We start from the raw sequence: 23,079 nt of genomic DNA, 5'->3' as shown, positions 1-23,079 counted from the left end.
TAGTGATTCAACACTTCAGTGCAGCACTGGGTGCTCATCACAAGTGCACTCCTTGATCCCCATCACCTATTTCCACCCCCCCCACCTCCCCACCTGGAGGAGCTTTTAAATATTACTGGTGCTGATTTCACCCCAGATCAATTAAATCAGGATCTCCAAGAGTGAGGTTTGGGTATCAATAGTTTTTTAAGCTCCCTGGATGATTATAATATGCAGCCTGGGTTGAGAATCACTACCCTAGTAAGTAGACATAGACCAGGAGACATGTACAGGAATGGCCAAGAAAACTGTAATACTGATGTCCATTGACAGTGGAATGGATCAAAAAATTTTGGTGTAGTCCTACATGGAATGCTATATGGCAGTTTTGACCAGTGTACTACAGCTACACATGTCTAATGGATGAGCTCCAGGAACATAATGTGGAGCAAAACATTGCAATGTGATTCTATATGTATGCAAAGTTCAAACACAAGCAAATATAAAATCAATGCGCAGAAATCAGTTGCATTTCTGTACACTAACAATGTGACTGAAGAAAGAGAAATTAATGGAATCGATCCCATTTACAATTGTACCAAAAAACCATAAGATACCTAGGAATAAATCTAACCAAAGAGGCAAAGAATCTGTCCTCAGAAAACTATAAAATACTCATGAAAGAAATTGAGGAAGACACAAAGAAATGGAAAAACATTCCATGCTCATGGATTAGAAGAACAAATGTTGTGTAGATGTCAATGCTACCTAGAGCAATCTACACATTCAATGCAAACCCTATCAAAATACCATCCACTTTTTTCAAAGAAATGGAGCAAATAATCTAAATTAAAATTTCTATGGAACCAGAAAAGACCCTGAATAGCCAGAGGAATGTTGAAAAAGAAAAGGAAAGCTGGGGGCATCACAATTCCAGACTTCAAGCTCTATTACAAAGCTGTCATCATCAAGACAGTATGGTACTGGCACAAAAACAGACACATAGATCAATGGAACAGAATAGAGGGCCCAGAAATGGACCCTCAACTCTATGGTCAACTAATCTTCGACAAAGCAGGAAAGAATGTCCAATGGAAAAAAGTCTCTTCAACAAATGGTGCTGGGAAAATTGGACAGCCACATGCAAAAGAATGAAACTGGACCATTTCCTTACACCACACACAAAAATAGACTCAAAATGGTTGAAAGAACTAAATGTGAGACAGGAGTCCATCAAAATCCTAAAGGAGAACGCAGGCAGCAACCTCTTCGACCTCAGCCGCAGCAACTTCTTCCTCGAAACATAGCCAAAGGCAAGGGAAGCAAGGGCAAAAATGAACTATTGGGACTTCATCAAGATAAAAGGCTTTTGCACAGCAAAAGAAACAGTCAACAAAACCAAAAGACAACCAAAAGGATGGGAGAAGATATTTGCAAATGACCTATCAGATAAAGGACTAGTATCCAAAATCTATAAAGAACTTCTTAAACTCAACACCCAAAGAACAAATGATCCAGTCAAGAATGGGCAGAAGACATGAACAGACATTTTTCCAAAGAAGACATCCAAATGGCCAACAGACACATGAAAAAGTCCTCAACATCACTCGGCATCAGGGAAATCCAAATCAAAACCTCACACCAGTCAGAATGGCTAAAATTAACAAGTCAGGAAACGACAGATGTTGGCGAGGATGCCAACAGTCACTCTGGTGCAGTCACTCTGGAAAACAGTATGGAGGTTCCTCAAAAAGTTGAAAATAGAGCTACCATACGATCCAGCAATTGCACTACTGGGTATTTACCCCAAAGATACAAATGTAGGGATCTGAAGGGGTACGTGCACCCCGATGTTTATAGCAGCAATGTCCACAATAGCCAAACTATGGAAAGAACCAAGATGTCCATCGACAGATGAATGGATAAAGAAGATGTGGTATGTATATACAATGGAATATTATGCAGCCATCAAAAGTAATGAAATCTTGCCATTTGCAATGACATGGTTGGAACTGGAGGGTATTATGCTGAGCAAAATAAGTCCATCAGAGAAAGACATATATCATATGTGTAAGACTGTTGAATCACAGACCTGTACCTCTGAAACAACCATGAGAGCCTATGGACTCTGAGAAACAAACTGAGGGTTCTAGAGGGGAGGAAGGTAGGGGGATGGGTTAGCCTTGTGATGGGTATTAAAGAGGGCATGTACTGAATGGAGCACTGGGTGTTATGCACAAACAATGAATCATGGAACACTACATCAAAAACTAATGATGTAATGTATGGTGATTAACAACATAATAAAAAAAATTAAAATTAAAAATAAAATATTTTTTATAAATAAAAGGGGGCAAGTCTTAGAGGGGATAGAACAAACACTTTTACATTTGGGTCTTGATTTGGAAAAATAGAGGTCTGTCCCAAAAATGTTGCTCCCGAAGTTGTCCTAGCCTATGCTCCTTAATTGCAAAAGTTGCTTTTTTAAACCTGCTGAGCCCTGAAGAAAGTCAAAACAAAATCTCTCACTTAGATGTCATTTGAAATTTTTGCTTCTCCATTTGGATTCAGAAGCCTTTGTGAGAATACAGTGCCCATCTTTCCCTTTGAGCAGTTCTTATTTACCTGGTATTTCATGTTCTCTCTGAGCTTCAGTGCAGAGGAGTAATCTATTTGCTTAATTAAAAAAGTGGGGAATTTTCCTTCTCTTTCATCACTTTGGTGTTTACCATACCAAAATATGTGTTTTAGTAATTAATAAAGATTTGGGGAAACGGTGGAATTCATCCATCCCTGGAAGAAAGTACTTTGAGCACTGCCTAACACAACAGAAGGCAACATATGTACTTTTCACATTAAAGTTTTAAACAAATAAGTGAACAATAAAGTTCTAAATTGAATCTTCAGAGATATTTCAATAGCAGTAAAATTTGGAACATTCTACCAGTACAGTCGTTTAGACAGTGTTTCACATATAGAGATGGATAATGGATAATAAAATATTGTTGCCATGACCATGAATTACAAACACGTGCTTTCTTCCTTTCCCAATGCAGCACAAGTATTAAGTACTCCCACGCAGGAGAGACAGATGGCACGAGGCTCTTGGTCGTCTGTGATGTAGCCCTCGGGAAGTGCATGGATTTGAACAAAAAAGACTTCTCCTTGTCGGAAGCACCACCAGGTTACGACAGTGTCCATGGGGTGCGAGCAACGGCCACTGTCACCACAGACTTCGAGGTATTTGTTTCAAGAAACAGGCAGAGAGGCTCCTGTTTTTATTGAATATGCTTAAGTTTAAGTAATTATTGCATATCTGTGACTCCCTGAATTCAGTATTTTCTAAATTAGCAAACCTGCAATTCTGCTTTTTTTTTTTTTAAGATTTTATTTATTTATTTATTTGACAGAGAGAGACAGCGAGAGAGGGAACACAAGCAGGGAGAGCGGGAGAGGGAGAAGCAGGCCTCCCGCTGAGCAGGGAGCTCGATGCGGGGCTTGATCCCAGGACCCTGGGATCATGACCTGAGCCGAAGGCAGACGCTTAACGAGTGAGCCACTCAGGCGCCCCTGCAGTTCTGCTTTTATGAGAACATTTGCCAATAAAGGTTTTTCCCTCCACCTAATCATTTCTGTTGGTTCTAGGATGATGAATTTGTTGTATATAAAACCAATCAGATTAAAATGAAATATATTATTAAATTTTGTATATCTGGAGATGAAATAAAGGACTTTCATCCTTGTAATACTACTGAAGTAGAGGAATACAGACCTGAGTTTTCAAATTTTTCAAACGTTGAAGGTAAGATAGTTTTCTTGAATGCTGTCTTATGTGGTATTTATAGAACTCCAACATTTTATTTTTAGACAAATATATGCTCATGTTCAGTAATTGTATCTATGACTTCATATATAAATATTCCATTTCCTGTTTTATTTTGTAAAAGTAAAAACCAGGATACTTAAGAGAACTTAAGTGATCTCAGAATCACATATTACTTCGTTAATATGCCTAAGTTGAGCTCGTACACCTCCCGACAGCCGATGCTAAAACCTACTGAAGCAATTTAAGATGTTGAAGCACAGAAAGTGTAATGGGGGTTGGTGAAGTGGACAGAAGACACAGCTTTAGAATCAGGAAGCTCAGGTTCAAGTATCAACTTGCCACTTACTAGGCTGTGCAATATGAAACAAACTGCATAAGCTTTTTGGGCCTCAGTTTCTCTGTGTTGCAAATGAGATCAATATCTGCATTAAGCGAAGGTACTCCCAAAACTGTAATATGCAGCTTATATATTAGTAGTAGAAATATATGAGAGGATGATAGCTTCTCAGAAAATCATAAGCCCAAACTATTATAATATTTATTAATAGCATTGTAAGAACTCATTAACATTTTTAACTGTGATCAGATTATTTTTTGTCAGAAATGTATGACTTCACATATAAGAAAATGACTCCTGTTTTTCCTCTGGGAGCATTAAATGAAATGTCTGGCAAGATATATTTACATTTCTAATTATATGTGTATTTTTGTAGCACCTGGTATAGAAGGGGAACATTTTTCTCATATGCTGTATTAGAAGTTTGATCCAGTGTTCCTTGGATTGAAAGTCTAAGGAGTCTCATATTGGTCCGACACGCTTTTGTGGCACAATAAGTAATAGTGACTGACCAATCAAAATTACAGGCCAGGGAATGGAGATACCTAGATTCATGCATAAACTACACTTATAAATTCTTAAAGACTTTTGTGTACTTCTGTGTTTTTAAATGTATGTCTTTCAAGTAATTGAGTGACTCTACATTTTCAAGATGAGTCCTCAGAGTCTCTAGATTAAAAAGGCAGAGTGTCTCTTATGAAGGCTGCCCCCATTTTTCTCAGGTGGGTTCACTTACTTTACAGCATTGGCTATTGAAAATCATAAGATGCCGCTTGTCTGTTTTTCCTAAAATATAATGTATGAAGGGAAGGGGAAGGAACAACGATTAAGGTAACAGAAACAGACAGTGCAGGGATGGTTTTTAAAGCTAACATTATCATTTTTAATGTGTAGATTATCAGTTAACAGATGCCAAACCTTTCAGCAACATCAAGTCTGGCCTGCAGGATGTCTCTGGCAATTCAGTTCCTCTTGAGGATGTTCACATCAAGGGAAAAATAATAGACTTCGTAGCCCAGGTATGTTCTTTGTGGTTTTATGATACTTTAAACAGATAAATAACAATTTGATTATAGTCGCATGAATTAAACAAAACATGCATTTCCAATTTATTGAGCACGTACTACATACCAGGGACTGTTCTAGGTCTAGGCATACAGCGATGAACAAAAGAAAAACTGCCCTGTAGAGCATACATTTTACTGGGGGACTAGGCAAAACACATGATAAATAAATAAAATGTATCCTAGAGGAGACTAAACCGTGTGGACATCTAGGGGTCGCTCATTCCAGGTGGCGAAAACAAAAACAGCATGTGCAAAGACCCTGTGGTGGGAGCAAGCCTGATATGGTCCGGGACATCAAGGAGGCCACTGTGGCTACAGCAGAGTAGAATGGGAAAGCATGGCAGGAGATTGGATTAAAGAGGTGGTGTGGGGATCAGCTCACATCAGGACACAGGCCGTACTGAGTGAATGGATTCACTCATTTCTGAGTGAAATGAAAGCCTTTAGAAGGCTGACCGGCTGTAGATCAGAGGTTCCAAAGACTCCTTCCTTGCGTTAGACTGATTTGCTAGAGTGGCTCACAAAACTCAGGGAAACATTTTACTTACGACATTAATAGTTATTACAGAAGAATACAACCGAGGAACAGCCAGCTGGAAGAAACGTGTAGGGCAAGGTATGTAGGAAGGGGCACAGAGCTTCCCTGCCCGGTCCAGGCACGCCACTGCCCTGAATCTCCACGTGTTCACCAGACTGGAAGCTGTCTGAAGCCTGTCTTTTTGGGTTAACACAGGCATGATTGATTAATAAATCATTGACCATCAGTGAGTGAACTCAATCTCCAGCCTCTCTCCCCTCCCCTGAGGTCCGAGGGTGGGGCTGACAGTTCCAACCCTATAATCCCCTTGGAAACCAGTCTCTATCCTTAGGTATTTTTCAAAAGGCACCTCTTTGACATAAACTCAGGTGTGGTTGAAAGGGGTCTGTTATGAACACCAAGACACCTACATTGTTCTTATCACTTAGGAAATTCTGAGGGTTTGGGGAGCTCTGTGCCAGAAACAGGTACAAAGACCAAAATATATGTTTCTTATTATAAATCACAGTATCACAGGGGGGAATTGCTGGAGATGCACTGTTCTGTAGGGGGAGGAGGATGAGAGCTAATGCTCAAATGCAGTGCTTGGCCTCAGCCAGAAGCATGCAGCTAGTGCAGCTGTGGTCATGGAACAGAAAGGAGAGTTCATGGGCAAATGTGCAGGCAGGCTGCCAGTATACTGGGAAGGCTCTTTGTTTTCTAAGATTTGACCTCCTCATTGGTTCCTAAACACTGAGGACTACACTGACCCACTAAAGACCTCTTAGAAAAATTAGAACATCTGAGTCCAGTATTGTGATATTCCCCTCTCTTCAGAGGGAAATCAGATTAATTGTAGTGGTCACCTTAAACTGGGGAAATGGGGTATGGTGGGTGGGACAGGGCATGCTACCCATAATATCTGTACCAGTTTGCATATGTCTGATTGCTGCCTCCCGGGCCCACTCTGATCCATACCCATATCCCTAAATAGCTCAGGGAGACCTTATAGACCTTGGGAGACCCTGATGTGGACTCATGGTAAATGTTCCGACCTATGCTAATCTGTTTGGAGCCACTTAGGATGTGTGACCACAGTGGTTACCACTTCCAATGAGTCAGGCTCTGGATTGAGTTTTTCACATGCTATATTTAATCTTCCCCAAAACTCTGTGAGGTGAATGCTGTGATTATGCCCATTGTTTAGATGAGGAAGCTGATATGCAGAGACATTGAATGACATGATAAAGCACAGATTTGAACCCAGATCATTCTGATTCTCAAGTCCAGCCTCTTTAACCACTATGCAGTAGTACAACCTGGGATAGATTGTGTAAAGCAGAGAATTTGGAGTTTGGAGGCTTAGTTTTGAATCCTTGCTCATTCTTTTCTATCTCCTTCCTTGGGGAAATTATTTAACTTCTTTGTGCCTCAGTTTCCTCAAATGTAAAATGGAAATAATAATATCTGCCAGCCAGCATGTGGCTATTAAATACAATGAATATAAAGGACATAGGGCATTTTTTTCACATGCAGTAGATAAAAAACTGAGTGTGTTACAAGGAGAGCCATACGTCCTCTGTACATTACTTTGGATTAGACAACTTGCACCATTTGATATTTTAAACCTGATGAAGCTTTTTCCATGGATAACTTTGCCCAAAAAATAACTCATGATTTATGGGGCCCCTGGGTGGCTCAGTCGTTAAGCGTCTGCCTTCGGCTCAGGTCATGATCCCAGGGTCTGGGGTCGAGCCCCCGCATCGGGCTTCCTGCTCCGTGTGAAGCCTGTTTCTCCCTCTCCCACTCCCCCTGCTGCGTTCCCTCTCTCGCTGTGCCTCTCTCTGTCAAATAAATAAAATCTTTAAAAATAAATAAATAAATAACTCATGATTTAGCAGTGAATTTTTCACTAATTTGTGATTAGACAGCTGGCTTGTAGATTGTCATTGAGAATCCAAGCAGAGGCCCAGCGGCAGGGACTTGTATGTTCGTGGCTCACCTATTTGACTCTTCTAGGAATGAGTTTAGTGTTTGTAGTTTAATAACTAAACTAAAATAGTGGTTTCATCTGAAGGTGGAAAATTAAGATGTCAAATTAGTACAGTGTATTATTTTCTCTTCTAAGTCCTAGTAAAAATACTTCTGTCATCATTACCGAAAATTTCTTGCTTTCTGAGTGCCCAGTCATATCATGGGATATACAGAGAGAGTGAAGCTGACATAGACCTGACCCCTGGGAACAGACCTGCTAACTAGATGCAGGCAGGACATCCATCCAGGATAAAAACATGAACCCAAACCAAAGGACAATTAGACAGTGATCCTGTCCAGCATTTACAGGTCAAGCATACGTGCCCTTGAAGGGTTTGGTAAAATTGGATACCCAGGAGAGAAATGAAGAGAGTTCTATGCACAGGGAACGTGCGTGATGTCCTCCTGGTCAGCAATCCACATGGCTCCTCTGCTGGGTGCTCTCTGACCTTCTATGATGGGTCAGAGTCACCCAGACACCCAAGAAACCCTGGGATCCTATAGGATCCTTTCGGGCCACAGCCAGCCTCCAGTTCCAGGGTGAGCCTGGTAAGCGGGTGGCTGTCACCAGCCAGTGAGGCCTTTGTTTGCAGAACTGTGAGAGATTTGATCTCCTGGAGGGTGCTGACTGTTGATTTGAGGACAATCACATTGTTTAAATATATGCCCCTTAAAATATTTTTCTCTGGTGCAGCACATACACTAGGGGCAACCCAGCTTACCATAAATCCAGTTGTGGACAGCATTATGGAATAAGTTTGTTTCCTTTATTCTTTTATTTTTCATTTCACTTTTCCCAGAGATTATTGATGACAAATTGCTAAATATTTTTTCCTTATTATTGCCACATGTTTAAAATGTTAGTGTTTATTATATGTCTAGGGTTTTTTAAAAATTTGCAATTGTTTAAAGACTGGCCTTTTCTTAAGCAAGGGAGTAATGGGATAAACAGAGTCCATTTGGTAAAATTAATCCGGTAAGAATAGAGACAGCAGGTAGGAGTGGAAAAGAGTTGATTCAGGAGTTGTTGACAGGAAGAGATGAGGATAGATGAAAAAAGCTGTGGAGGGCTATGTACAGAGAGGTAAAGGAGGGAAATGTCAAGACCTGAAAACAGACCAGATATAAGAACTATTCTGGAGTAATGTCTGGGCCCATGTGACACCAAGGAGGGATCAAGACCCACACATAAAGAGGCTATCTTGTCTTTTTTTTTTTTTTTAAAGATTTTATTTATTTATTTGACAGAGAAAGACACAGCGAGAGAGGGAACACAAACGGGGAGTGGGAGAGGGAGAAGCAGGCTCCCCGCCGAGCAGGGAGCCCGATGCGGGACTCGATCCCGGGACTCCAGGATCATGACCTGAGCCGAAGGCAGTCGCCCAACCAACTGAGCCACCCAGGCGCCCCTATCTTGTCTTCTTAACGAAAGCTGCATTGCTTCTGTTAAGCCAGTGTTTGTAATATTGTAATACTAGTGACTTTTATTCCAGCCAAGGATGTATGAATTACCTAAAGTTGCAGCTGGTACGCTTTATAATGTGACATGGACTCTACATTGCAATCATAGAATGCTCTAACTCCTGAGGCCAGGGTTGGGAATTTGAGAGACATGATAAAAGTTCAAGGAATTTAAAGAAAATATACATAATAGTTTTCATTAATAGTTGTTCCTGCAAATGTTGTTCCATATTGTTTCATCAAGTATATGGATTTTTTTTCTTCTTCAGGTCACTGTTTTTCAGACATACACCAATCAAAGTTCTGTGCCCATTGAGGCAAGATATATTTTTCCTTTGGATGATAAGGCAGCTGTGTGTGGTTTTGAAGCGTTCATCAATGGGAAGCACATAGTAGGAGAGGTAAGGGGAGAAAATGCACTGTGACTGCTCTTTGGATTCAAGGTCAGTTTCCCATTTACCCAAATCTTCCTCACCTGAGTCCCCATAGCTATAGGGTTGAATAGCAGCCTTATCATAAAACAGAAATACTCTTTGAAGAACCAAGCATTTAAACATAGTTGGCTTCCATTTAAACATCCCTCCCTGATTAATTGGTTTCTGTCCCTACCTGTCCAGTGTTCATCAGTCAGTGCCTTGTAAATTCTTTGCCTAGCATTTCGAAACAGAGCAATTTCAATATCAAAATTTTAAGAGAGGCACAATGGAAAATTGGTAAAGCCTTTATATAGTTTTGCAAAAACCTGATCCTCTGCATCCTGCTGTAACAGTCAAATTGATGCGACAGTCGCCATTGTTAACTTTTTAAGAAAAGTTGTACCAAAAGAAATAATAAGTGATACAGTCTTTGTTTATTCTAAGGATTAGCCCACAGTTGCAATAATAACTCATATTTTGTTAAATGTAGTATAAACTTTATTATTTTTGTTCAACATAAAGTCCCAATCAAACTTTTTTTTTCACTGTTGACTCTGAAATATTTTGGTCCCAACTAATTAAAGAGATTTCACTTTAGTTGACCTTTTCTGATTCAAATTCTTACCAGATAGGTATATTTTAATGATCACTTTATGTAAGTTTCCATTCACCTTAGGCTCTTTAGTTTTCTGGTTCTGCCTAGGTTTTAATAAACATTGACGAAGTTTTTCTTGTTAAAGTCTGAAATCATTATTCATATTATGACTGGTATAAAAATAATCTTTTCCAGGTTAAAGAGAAGGAAGCAGCCCACCATGAATACCGAGAAGCCATCAGTCAAGGCCATGGCGCGTACTTGATGGATCAGGATACACCCGTATGGCTTGATTTATCCATTAGTCGAGCATACTTACCAGAAGGGAGAAAGAGTTGGAATATGACTTGAAACATGAAGTCCATAGTAGAAGCTGGGATAATTTCTGCTATTTTAGGCCTAGAGTTTAACTTGTTGTTAGCAAGGGAAGGTCCAGCTGGTCAGAACCATTTGACTTACCTAAAGGTAGGAGGAAACAGTGTCGGTATTGCCAAACAAATAAGAAGACCTATTTCTGTCCTTGGGAACTGAGTTTCCCAGAAGTGACAACAAAAAGAAAACATTTGGGGGTACATAATCTTCATCATCTGATAAAAGAGTGTAATATACAGTTGGCCCTTGAGCAACACAGTTTTGAACTTTGGATCTACACTGGTAGGCGGATTTTTTTCGTTAAATACAGTATGGCACTGTAAATGTATTTTGTCTTCCTTATGGTTTTCTTTTCTCCTGCTTACTTCATTGTAAGATTTTAGTATATAACATATAACATACAAAATGTGTGGTAATTGACGGTTTATGTTATCAGTAAGGCTTTCGGTCAATAGTAGGCTATTACTAGTTAAATTTTTAGGGACTCAAAAGTTATAAATGGATTTTTGGCTGCACAGGGGTCAGCACCTTCATTCAAGGGTTCACTGTATATACATTTTTCCTAGGACTAAGCTTATCTAGCAATTTATCCAGTTTTCACCAAGTTATATCCCAGGAAGACATTTCTACAGGGTTCTGAGATAGGTCCAGATTCTTTTCTTTCTGATTAATTGCTTTCCTAGGGATAAAATATGGAGAATTTGAAAGAAGGAACAGCTATCATGTCCACTAGGTTTCTTTTCTTAAATATAAGATGCTTTAAATATGCCTTTGGCAGATACTAGATTGCATGCAGTTTGTAATCATTATCTCCAGTGTAGATATTTAGTTGTTTTTGAGGACAGGGCCACGTGCTTCAGATATTACCTCTGAGGACGGCACATTGCCATAGCATCGTGAAAATTTGATGTTGGGTGGGGGGGAGTTACTCAAGATTAATATAGAGTTAAAGGATAAATGATTGCTTTTGACATCTAAGATAACAATTTGCAGAATGGAAATAAGCAAGGAAGAGGTCATTGTTAAACAGGTAATAATGCTACCCCTGGCCAAAGTGTATATATAAAAGCCTGGGGTTCATTTAATAGGCTGACGCTTAACAGTGTGGGGTTATTGTCATAAATGAAATGGTCGGCATATTTCCTCCTTGATGCTAATATATTTCCCTAGGAAAATGATCCACAGGAAAACAGTCTTCACAAAGGATATTACCTATGGATAAAGTCTGGTCAGAACCATTGCTAACCAGAGCCTTTGGGTCTCCAGAATGTATTTTGCCATCCAGTGACTATGATGTCCTCACTCTAAAATATATTATATTAATAATATAATTATATAATGTATTATATACATATTATATATTATTACATATGTGTTATATGTTTAATATATAAATTATATATTCTCTATTTGCTAATAGTTGGGAACATTTTATATATATATGCACACACATACACATATATACATATATATATACATGTAAAATGATATTCTTCTATACTTGGCAACATTATATGTGTGTATATATAAAACATAATGTATATTACTGTATTACATATCATGTTATCATTTATAATATATATATTGTACATATGCTATATATATTATATATATGATGTTCCCAACTATCAGAAGACTAGCAAAGTGGCTTTAGACATCCAAGGGACTGAGGTGAAAATGATTTGTGATTGAATATTATGTAGGGATACCTAAGATTTCAAAACTCATTATATCAGAAAGGAGGACAAAATTGGAAGAAATGTGTCTTGCACTGAATGGTGCTCCCCACGCTCCTCACCTACATGAGTTCCCCCCATATGCACCAAGATGCTAGCCCACTGGGAGCCCTTAGGGGAATCCCCACAGTTCCGGTGCCTCGTCGTCCTCAGAGGGGCTTGTCACTCTTTGTAATTGAGTTCACTCGGCTGCCTTGAAACTCAGCCTCCTGGCAGGTCAAGACAAGTTACAGTTTTGTAGATTATCCGGCTTGTAACAGAAGTGACATCTTGCATCTATACCCTACACAGAAACCCCACACTATTATGTGGCAGTCTCTCAAATGAGACCCAGGCTTTTATGCACTTCTTTTAAGGACAAGCACTATGGGGCGCCTGGGTGGCTCAGTTGGTTAAGCGACTGCCTTCAGTTCAGGTCATGATCCTGGAGTCCTTGGATCGAGTCCCGCATTGGGCTCCCTGCTCGGCAGGGGGTCTGCTTCTCCCTCTGACCCTCCTCCCTCTCATGTGCTCTCTCTCATTCTCTCTCTCTCTCAAATAAATAAATAAAAATCTTAAAAAAAAAAAAAGGACAAACACTATGAACTGTTCAAATAATCATCTCTTCATTGTTTATCCCTTCACTGGAATCCATTTCTTTATTGGATATTCTTGCAAATGGATATCCTGGCAAATGGATATCCTTGATATCAAAAGTAATCATTTACCCCTAAAATTTATATTAATCATTAGTATTATATGCTCCTAAACATAGTACGTTTCATGGCAGTGCAGCCAAGTGGACTGGAAGATATGCTTGGGGTGTTAAGAGTCTCTCTGTGTAGGTATCAGAAAAAATAGATCTAGCCTCCCTTTTTTCTGCCCTAGCCAGTCATGAGCTTATCTTCGTATGCAGTGATTATAATACCCCTTTAAAATAAAATGAAATACATTTCCTAAAAAATAAAATGATGAATAAACTACAGGATAAAGGGATAAAGTGAGGACCAGGTTAGTGAAAACTGCTCTAGCTCTACGGCTGCTGAGAGGATTTCCGCCAAGTGCTGTGGAGGTCAGAGAGGCTACACGTTCTTCAAGAAGGGGCTATATGGAGGCTGTCTGTGCAGCAGAGTCCTGCAGGCAGGCCTCTGGTGTAGGGGACAGAGGTGACGCTCCCCAGTCAGGGCAAGGTCCTGCTCCCGAAGGGCCTCCTTTCCTTCTGCCCCCCGTAGATGTCACGCCAGCCCTACCCCTGGGGACCGGAAGCAGTGTTCTCCTTTAGCGCTGCCAATGCCCATTTGTCTTGTAGATTCTATGCTCATTTTATGAGGAAGAGTCTGGCAGACTGTAATTTAAGTGGCTCATGTAATAGGGATTAACTAGCATAGAATGGATGCACTTTTGAGTAGAAAGCTGAGTAATGTGTTTCTATTTCAGGATGTTTTTACTGTTAGTGTTGGAAATCTACCCCCTAAGGCTAAGGTCCTTATCAAAATTACCTACATCACAGAACTCAGCATCCAAGGCAGCAGGGCTGTCTTCTTCATGCCCGCCACCGTGGCACCCTGGCAACAGGACAAAGTTTTGAATGAAAACATTCAGGTTTGTATGCTTAGAAAGATTTAAAGAAGTTTTTTTAGTGATTTATTGATAGGGAATTTAAAAACATCTAAAATAATCTAATCTTTCCAGGGGCACCTGGGTGGCCCACTTGGTTAAGCATCTGACTCTTGATTTCAGCCCAGGTCCATGTTCTCAGGGTTGTGAGATCAAACCCTGAGTTGGGCTCCATGCTGGACGTGGAGCCTGCTTAAGATTCTCTCTCTCCCTCTTCCCCTCCTCTCCCACTTCTGTCTCTCTCCCTCTCTAAAAAAGAAAATAATAATAATACATGAAAAAAAATCTAATCTTTCTGGCATGAAGTCAATTTTACTGACATTTCTGCGTTTAGATACATGTAATGTTTGTAAAATGAAAAGAATAAAGACACAGTTAGGCTCAATAGGTGTAATATTTTTATTCTGTTCAGTCACTTAAAAAATTTTTGTGTCTGTATTACATGTTCATTATGAAGAATTTAGATAAGCATAAAGAGTGCAAATAAACCAAAGAGGAAAATTTAAACAATCCTTAATTCCATTGCCAGAGATAGTAGCCCAAAGCTACTGGTTAACGCTTTGTTTCCCTTTTGTACATATTTATATAAATTGTGTGTGTGTATATGCATATAGAGGTATGATGTATATGTGTATGTGTATACTCACATATAGAAATATGTATAGTTCAAAATCTCTGTTAAATTGGTCATAAATTATCCCTGATATCAGTTACATTTTAGAAGTTAACTGTCATTCCATGAGCAAATGTTCTGTGTCTCACTACTCAGAAGTGAGACCAGCTGTCTTGTTGCTCCTGTAGATTGTGCTCTTGGTAACATTACATTCAGCTTAGAGTTCTCATTGTGAAACTTAGTAGATACTTAGTTATACATATATATTTTTCTTTTAACAGGATACAGTAGAGAAGATTTATATAAAGAAAATAGGAACAAAACAAAGGTTAGTACCAAAAATATAAAACCTCTTCAGACATCCAGTGGACATTAGTTTTATGGTTTCAAATTTTACTTAAAATTATATAAAATGACAACAAGTATTTGTTTAATATTTAAGATCATAGACAACTTTTTCTTCTTTTTTGGTAGCTTCTCTTTGAGTATGTCCATTGAGATGCCATATGAGATTGAATCCATTTCTAGTGATACACATAAACTGAGACAAAAGGTTAGTAAATCTTTGTTTTATTTTTTAGGAGCTTTTATTTTAGCATTAGTTTTATTTTGTCAAGGCAATACATGCAGGTGGTTTAAAAAGTTAAAAAATAATGCTAACAACAGGGGTGCCTGGCTGGTTCAGTTGGTGGAACATGCAACTCTTGACCTCGGGGTTGTGAGTTTGAGCCCCACATTGGGTGTAGAGATTACTTAAAAAATAAAATCTTAAAAAAGAAGAAGAAGAAAATAATGCTAACAACGGCTTCTCACAAGAAGCAGCAGCCTGGTTCTGCCCTGCTTCATCCAGACCAGCCTCTAGAGACAGTGAACCACTTTAAATATTTTACCTCCTTTCTGGTGGCCTCCAAAGTTGTAAATGCTCAGGTTTTTTTACTGCTTGTTCTTGATTCATCTGATTCAAAATTATTTTTTGATTTCCTGTTGTGGTAGATGAAAATTTAATTCTCTTATATCTCTACTAACCTCACTCAGACATAGATTAAAACTCTTTAGAATACTATTGGTCACTGTTGAATGCTCCCAATAATTCAGATAATGTTTTTCCCCTGAGACCTTCCTCCCTTCTCTCTCTCCACTCCAGTGCAGCTTCATTACCACACGACAGCTGTTGTCCCAGGGCCTTTCTTTATGATTCTCCTTTGTAGGGCTTTTCCTCTTTATCCTTTTTCTTGTTTTTTTCCCGTCCATTTGGCAGAGCACAGCTTCCATTAATTTCCTGAGCTTGTGGGCAGCAATGTCTGGAGCTATCCTTATTCCATGTGTGAATGCTGATCATTTGCTGAGGTGTTTAATCCTGGGTTGAAAGTCATCTTCCTCAGAATATCAAAAACATTATCTTCTAGCTTCCAGTGTTACTTTTGAGAAGTTAAATGCTATTCTTATCCTCCATTCTTTGTATGTAGTCTGTTTTGTTTTGTTTTGTTTTAAATTCTTCAAGAATTTCAGATCTCTTGGGGTGCCTGGGTGGCTCAGTCGTTAAGCGTGTGCCTTCGGCTCAGGTCATGATCCCAGGGTCCTGGGATCGAGTCCCGCATCAGGCTCCCTGCTCTGCGGGAAGCCTGCTTCTCCCTCTCGCACTCCTCCTGCTTGTGTTCTCTCTCTCACTATGTCTCTCTCTGTCAAATAAATAAATAAAATCTTAAAAAAAAAAAGAATTTCAGATCTCTTTATCCCTGGTATTCTGAAATTTCATAAGAATATGATATTTAGGGGTGCCTGGGTGGCTCAGTCATTAAGCGTCTGCCTTCGGCTCGAGTCATGATCTTGGGGTCCATTGAGCCCTGCATTGGGTTCCCTGCTCAGCAGAAGGCCTGCTTCTCCCTCTCCCACTCCCCCTGCTTGTATCCCTCTGTCGCTTGTCTCTCTCTGTCAAATAAATAAATAAAATCTTAAAAAAAAATGTGATATTCATTCATTGTGCTGGAAATTTTTTAATTTTTTTTTTAAAGATTTTATTTATTTATTTGAGAGAGAGAGAATGAGAGAGAGCACATGAGAGGGGGGAGGGTCAGAGGGAGAAGCAGACTCCCTGCCGAGCAGGGAGCCCGATGCGGGACTCGATCCCGGGACTCCAGGATCATGACCTGAGCCGAAGGCAGTCGCTTAACCAACTGAGCCACCCAGGCACCCCGGGAAATTTTTTAATATTTTTAAAAAATAAATTGTTCCTCTTTCCTTCATCTTTTGTATTGCCTTTCAATCAGGTGTCCCCTGGATTGAGCCTCTTGTTTTCTCTCTTTTTCTCTCCTGTTGACCATTGTATTGTTTCCTTGTTCTACTTTCTGGGTGATATTTTCAATTTTAAATTCCATTCTACTGAAATTTGTGTTTTAGTTCTCATTTTTTAATTTGTAAAAACTCTTTTCTGTTCTGTAAGTATTCCTTTTTTATAGCATCTTTGTGTGTTTCATGGGTGCATTATCTTCTCTTTCTTGTCTCTGAAAACATGATATATTTTTTCTTCTCTTCCCTGTGTTCTGCCTTTTTTCTTTGAGTTCCTTTTTTCTTCTTCTGGCTTTTTCTTTTTTCAGTCTCTATATTTTGTGTTAGAGGCTTTTCCTCAAATGCCTGGGTGACCTCTCTGTGTTCATCTCTAACTGAGACACAAGAAAGCTAGTTAGATGCTCTGAGGTGGGTGAAGCGAGTGGACCAAAGACCCTGCCCTAGAGGCCCAGGCAGCTGGCTGGCTGTTTGGTGGTGAGTCTCGTGGTGGTGGTTTAGCCCTTCTGTGGTCATTCAGAACACCTCTAGTTATTCATAAAGTATGACTGGGGAGAGTGACTGAGAGGCCCACACGTTAGGATGCCACCTTTGACTTCATTCCCCAGTTTGCAGCCCTATATTCCTATGCTTTTTTATGCCTCAGATTCCCCAGTGTGGATGCTATTTGCTTGAATTTCTCTAAGAAATGAATCTTTAGTTTCCTTTAATGAGAGAACAGGGTGCTAACTATTGGTGCTAGCTGCTTGGCTACTTTGGCAGAGACGGGGCCTGCATTAAGTCAACCACTATGGGGGTGCCTGGGTGGCTCAGTCGTTAAGCGTCTGCCTTCGGCTCAGGTCATGATCCCAGGGTCCTGGGATCGAGCCCCACATCGGGTTCCCTGCTCTGCGGGAAGCCTGCTTCTCCTTCTCCCACTCCCCCTGCTTGTGTTCCCTCTCTCGCTGTCTCTCTCTGTCAAATAAATAAAATCTTTAAAAAAAAAAAAAAAAGTCAACCACTATGTTCTGCAGTACCCCCAGGGTATGAGCCTTACTGGGTTGCTGTAGTCCCCCACCAGACCCAGGTAGTAGCTTCCTCCACTCTAGCTGAGTCACTTGTCATGCCTCTATCAACTTTCCATCTTTTTAAAATTTGTTGACATCTCTCAACTGCTGTTGTCTTTGATCCTATTCTCAATATCTTTATGGGCTTATACCCTTTAATTGGTTCCTTTTTATGGTAGAGAATTTTAGGATTCTGCTAGGAATGGAGGTAAACACATACATTTAGTCCATCCTGAACAAGAGACCCTCTGCATCAGATAGCTTCTGCTGTGTAACAAATAATCTTGAAACCTTATGGTTTAAAACAACAACATTTGTTATTTCACACAGTTTTGTGAATTGGCTGGGCAGTTCTAATGGCCTGCACTGGCTTGACTGGGACAGAATGGTCTAGAATGGGCTTATTCTAATACCTGGCAGTTGGCCTGGTGTCAGTTGGTGTGATAACCATGTCTCTCTTCATCCAGCAGGTTAGCTCAGGTTCATTCATATAGTTAGTGGAAAAGTTCTCAGTAGCAACAGAGGAAGGCAAGCCCCATTGCACCAACGTTTTCCAAGCCTCTTGCATCACATCTGCCAATATCCGATTGACCGAAGCAAGTCACATTGGCCAACTTTGGGTTCAAGGGCAGAGAAATAGGTGCTACCTCCTGACGGGAAGAGATGCAAAGTCACATTGCAAAGGGGCAAGCACACAGGGATGGAAAGACTTTATGGCCATTTTACAATCTATCATATTGCCGTTATTGTTTTAAAGCTTATCATCCACATTTTCAAAAGTTATTTTATATTTATGAAAACTTAATTTAAAAATAAGGCATAATTATAAGATTTCTATTGAATTTTCTATTTTTACTATTTTACTATTTTTACTACACTAAGTTCTAGTGTACTTACTGCTATATCCAGATAGTTCTACCTGAATACATAGATCTATAATCTTTGGATCCAGGATTTGAAACTGTCTCAGACTTCTCAATTGGTCTGTGTACATCAACCTTAGAATTTCAGGAGGGTAACTGATATGATAATGGTCATGACTTCTAAAAATTTCATAATTTTGAATTTATTACTACCTTGTTGATTCTTGATGGAGTTAGATAAATTATGCAAGGGTTTGCCACTGACAGGTAACTGCAAATCGATCATATGGCATTATTCCATTATTTACTATGTTGTCATTGTTGTTTGTTTTGTAGCGCACAGACTGCAAAGCTGTAATTAGCACCATGGAAGATAGCTCCTTAGACAGTGATGGATTCTCTCTTCACGTTGGTTTGTCTGACGCATATCCCCCAAGAATGTGGGTTGAAAGACATCCAGAAAAACAAAGTGAGGTATAGTCCTTCTTACTTAAAAATGGGAGACACTGGGCACCTGGGTGGCTCAGTTGGTTAAGCGACTGCCTTCGGCTCAGGTCATGATCCTGGAGTCCCGGGATCGAGTCCCGCATCGGGCTCCCTGCTCAGCGGGGGGTCTGCTTCTCCCTCTGCCCTTTTCCCTCTCATGCTCTCTGTCTCTCATTCTCTCTCTCTCAAATAAATAAATAAAATCTTTAAAAAAAAAATGGGAGACACTATTGAAAAAATATTTCAGAATAGATTAATTAAATTTGGAAATTACTGATAGTTCTGAAAAACTAGCATTACAAAATGAGCTCTCACCACCCCAAGATTTTACAACTAAAAATACTTATGAAATCAGGCATGACAAACTTATGAGGTTTCAACCAAGTCCCTCATGTGGCATGTTTCTCTATGACTGTAGTTTCTACCTTAATCCCCACCAAAACCAAAATATGCCTTCAGACATTACACTGGTTAGTCTGTATATTTTTATAGTTTTAAAATATTAATACTGTAAAAGTAGATACAAAATTATTTATGGCCATAAGACAATTTGTGTGTCTATGATGAGGAGTCTCTTCATATTAGAATAAAAATTGAGAGTGACATCAGCAAGATGGCCAAACAAGATGTCCTTTACATGTATCCTCCCCCAATAACAATTATATGACATCTATCCACAGGCAAAGTGCCATGTGGGAGTTTTGGGGTCCAGTTAGGAGATTTTGAAACCCCAGTGCAGCCCAAGACTAAAGAGAACCATTTTGAGAAGGCAGGTTTATCCCCAGGCAGCTGACTTGCTGACCATGGTCCTGGCTGCAGACACCATCTGTGCCCCCAGATATCCTGAAAGCACCCTCTACTTGGCTCCAGCCTCCTAACAGTCATAGTCTATAAGCAGACCCGTGATTCCAGGGACCCAGCAGGAGACACTTCCATCTACAACCCTGAAGATTCTGAAAGGGCCCTATTCTCAGCTCTAGCCCCCTCCTAGCTGCAGTCCACGAGCAGTCCCATTGGCATAGGACCTGTTGGATACTCATGTCTGCACTTTGGGAGCTCCAGAAAGGGCCCTATATTCTGCTTCAGCCCTCCAGCCATGATCAGAGACCACTCAACCTACCCGGAGACCTCATGGGAGACATCATCATCTGCACATTTAGAGCCAGGTCTGCAGATCTCAGCTGTGGCTGTGAAACCTGAAACAGTTCTGCAGCTTAGTTCCAGCTCCTCTCAACCTGTAGTCCAGGGTCAATCTTGCCCTCCCAGGGACTCATCCATCAACTAGGCAGGAGCCTTCTCAGGGACCTAGTGGAAGCTGCACCCATCCACACACCTGGTAATAGGTCTGCTGACTGAGGAACTGTGGATTGTGAAGTGGCATCTTGTCCCAGGCTACCCTACTGAACAAGGTACTGAAGCAATCCCAGCCACCCAGGGACCAGACATGATCCACACCTGTCTGACCCCTGGTAACAAGAATGTCAACTGCAGACCACACCATAGACCCAACAACAGTCTTGAAATTGACTTCAATCCTGCACAACTATGATTCCAGAGGTAATCCCATCAGCCAGGGAGCCTGCCACACTAGTCTGTAAAAATTAGTCTGTGTTTGCTCCTTCAGGTGCACAGATACCAATGCAAGGTTTATGTGGATCATGAAGAATTAGGCAAACATTACACCACCAAAGGAAACTAATAAAGCTCCTGTAACTGACCCCAAAGAAATGGAGATCTATGATTTGCCTGACAATTCAAAATAATCATCTTAAGGAAACCCAATATAATATAAGAGAACATGGAAAAAACAACTAAATGAAATTAGGAGAACAACACATGAACAAAATGAGAAGTTTAATAAAGAAATACAAATCATAAAACAGAACCAAACAAAGTCTGGAGCTGAAGAATACAATGACAGACTGAAAAATTCAAGACAGAGCTTCAACAACTGACTTGATCATGCAGAAGAAAGAATTAAGACAGACATTTGAAGTTAGAGGAACAAAAAGAAAAAGAATGAAAAAGAGTGAAGAAAGCCTACATGAATTATGGAGCACCATCAAGCAAATGAACATTTGTATCACAGGCATCCCAGGAAAGGAGAGAAAAGGGCAGAAAGATTATTTAAAGAAATAATATCTAGGGGCGCCTGGGTGGCTTAGTTGTTAAGTATCTGCCTTTGGCTCGGGTCATGATCCCAGGGTCCTGGGATTGAGCCCCGCATCAGGCTCCCTGCTTGGCAGGGAGCCTGCTTCTCCTTCTCCCACTCCCCCTGCTTGAGTTTCCTCTCTCACTATCTCTCTTTCTGTCAAATAAATAAATAAAATCTTAAAAAAAAAAAAAGAAAAGAAAGAATATCTAAAATTTTCCGAAATCTCGAGAAAGATGAACATCCAGGTGCAGGCAGTTCAAAGGACCCCAAGCAAGATCAGTTGAAAGATGATTACTCCAAAACACATTATAATCCAAACATTAAAAATCAAGGACAAGGAGAGAATTTTGAAAGCAGCAAGAGAAGAATGGCTCATCACATATAAGGGAACCCCCCCATAGGGATATCAGCAGACTTTTCTGCAGAAACCATGAGGTCAGGAGGGAGTGGGATGATGTATTCAAAGTGCTGAAAGGAAAAAACTGCCAACCAAGAATACTACTCTTTTGGGTTCCTGGACGCAATTCCAAGGGGAGAGGGGTGTTTCCCCACATACCACCATGTAAGTCCAGGATGTTACCTTACTTCTGACCAACTAGCTATAAATCAGAGATTCCCACAAGCCCTTCCTCAGTTTTGATTAACTTGCTAGAGCAGCTCACAGAACTCAGAGAAACATTTTACTTACTAGAACCAGTTTATTACAAAAGCATATAACTCAGGCATAGCCAGATGGAAGAGATACATAGAGCAAAGTCGGAGGAAAGGGTGCAGAGCTTCCATTCCCTCTTCAGGCACATCACTCTTCCACATCTCCATGTGTTCCCCAATGTGGAAGCTCTCCGAAGCCCATGCTTTTGGGTTTTTATGGTGACTTCATTACACCAGCATGATTGATTAAAATCATTGGCCATTGGCAATTGATTCAGTCTCCAGCCCCACTCCCCTTCCAGAAGTCTGGGGGCAGAACTGAAAGTTTTAAGTCTCTGGTCACATGGTTGATTCTCCTGGCAACCAGCCCCCCTTCTTAGGCGGCATCCAAAACTTGCCTCATTAACATAACAAAAGACACCTTTATCACTCTCATCACTTAGGAAATTCCAAGGGTTTGGGGAGATGTAAGCCAGGAACAGTGGGCAAACACCAAATACGTATTTCTTATAAATCACAATATAGCATAAACCCAGCAAAACTGCCCTTCAGAAATGAAGGAGAGATACATTCCCAAACAAAAACTAAGGGAATTCATCACCACTGGTCCTGCCTTATGAGAAATGGTAAAGGGAGTTCTTAAAGTGAAAGAATGCTAGAGAAACACAAGCTTCTAGTTGTGGAATGAATGAGCCATGGGAATAAAAGGTACAGCATAGAGAGTATAGTCAATTCTATTGTAATAGTGTGTGGTGACAGATGGTAGCTATACTTGTGGTGAGCACAGCATAACAAATAAACTTGTCAAATTGCCGTACTGTACACAGGAAAGTAATATAACATTGTGTGTCAAGTATACATCAGGAAAAAATAAAATAAAATATCCTGTCGATAGATGCAGAAGAACTGTTTGAAAAATTCAACACCCTTTCATGATGAAAGCTCTGAACAAACTGAGTAGAAAGGGAACATGCCTCAGCATAATAAAGGCCATATATGACAAACCCATAGCTAACATCATACTCAATGGTGAAAAATAGAGCTTT

General features: G+C 40.1%; 1 protein-coding gene across 1 annotated transcript in view; it reads left to right on the top strand.

Moving 5' to 3' along the window:
• Positions 1 to 23,079, top strand: part of PARP4 (poly(ADP-ribose) polymerase family member 4) — a 102,429-nt gene that overhangs the window by 33,287 nt on the left and 46,063 nt on the right. Inside the window, exons 14-22 of the mRNA XM_021678183.1 lie at positions 3,036 to 3,219; positions 3,625 to 3,781; positions 5,037 to 5,161; positions 9,491 to 9,622; positions 10,428 to 10,514; positions 13,757 to 13,921; positions 14,831 to 14,877; positions 15,024 to 15,102; positions 19,078 to 19,215. Coding sequence (XP_021533858.1) covers positions 3,036 to 3,219; positions 3,625 to 3,781; positions 5,037 to 5,161; positions 9,491 to 9,622; positions 10,428 to 10,514; positions 13,757 to 13,921; positions 14,831 to 14,877; positions 15,024 to 15,102; positions 19,078 to 19,215 — 1,114 coding nt within the window. The remainder of the gene's footprint in view (positions 1 to 3,035; positions 3,220 to 3,624; positions 3,782 to 5,036; positions 5,162 to 9,490; positions 9,623 to 10,427; positions 10,515 to 13,756; positions 13,922 to 14,830; positions 14,878 to 15,023; positions 15,103 to 19,077; positions 19,216 to 23,079) is intronic.

The sequence above is a fragment of the Neomonachus schauinslandi genome, chromosome 3, assembly GCF_002201575.2.
Source record: "Neomonachus schauinslandi chromosome 3, ASM220157v2, whole genome shotgun sequence".
Taxonomy (NCBI): Eukaryota; Metazoa; Chordata; class Mammalia; order Carnivora; family Phocidae; genus Neomonachus; species Neomonachus schauinslandi.
Note: the sequence above shows the minus strand (reverse complement) of the source record. Positions and strands in the feature narration are given on the sequence as shown.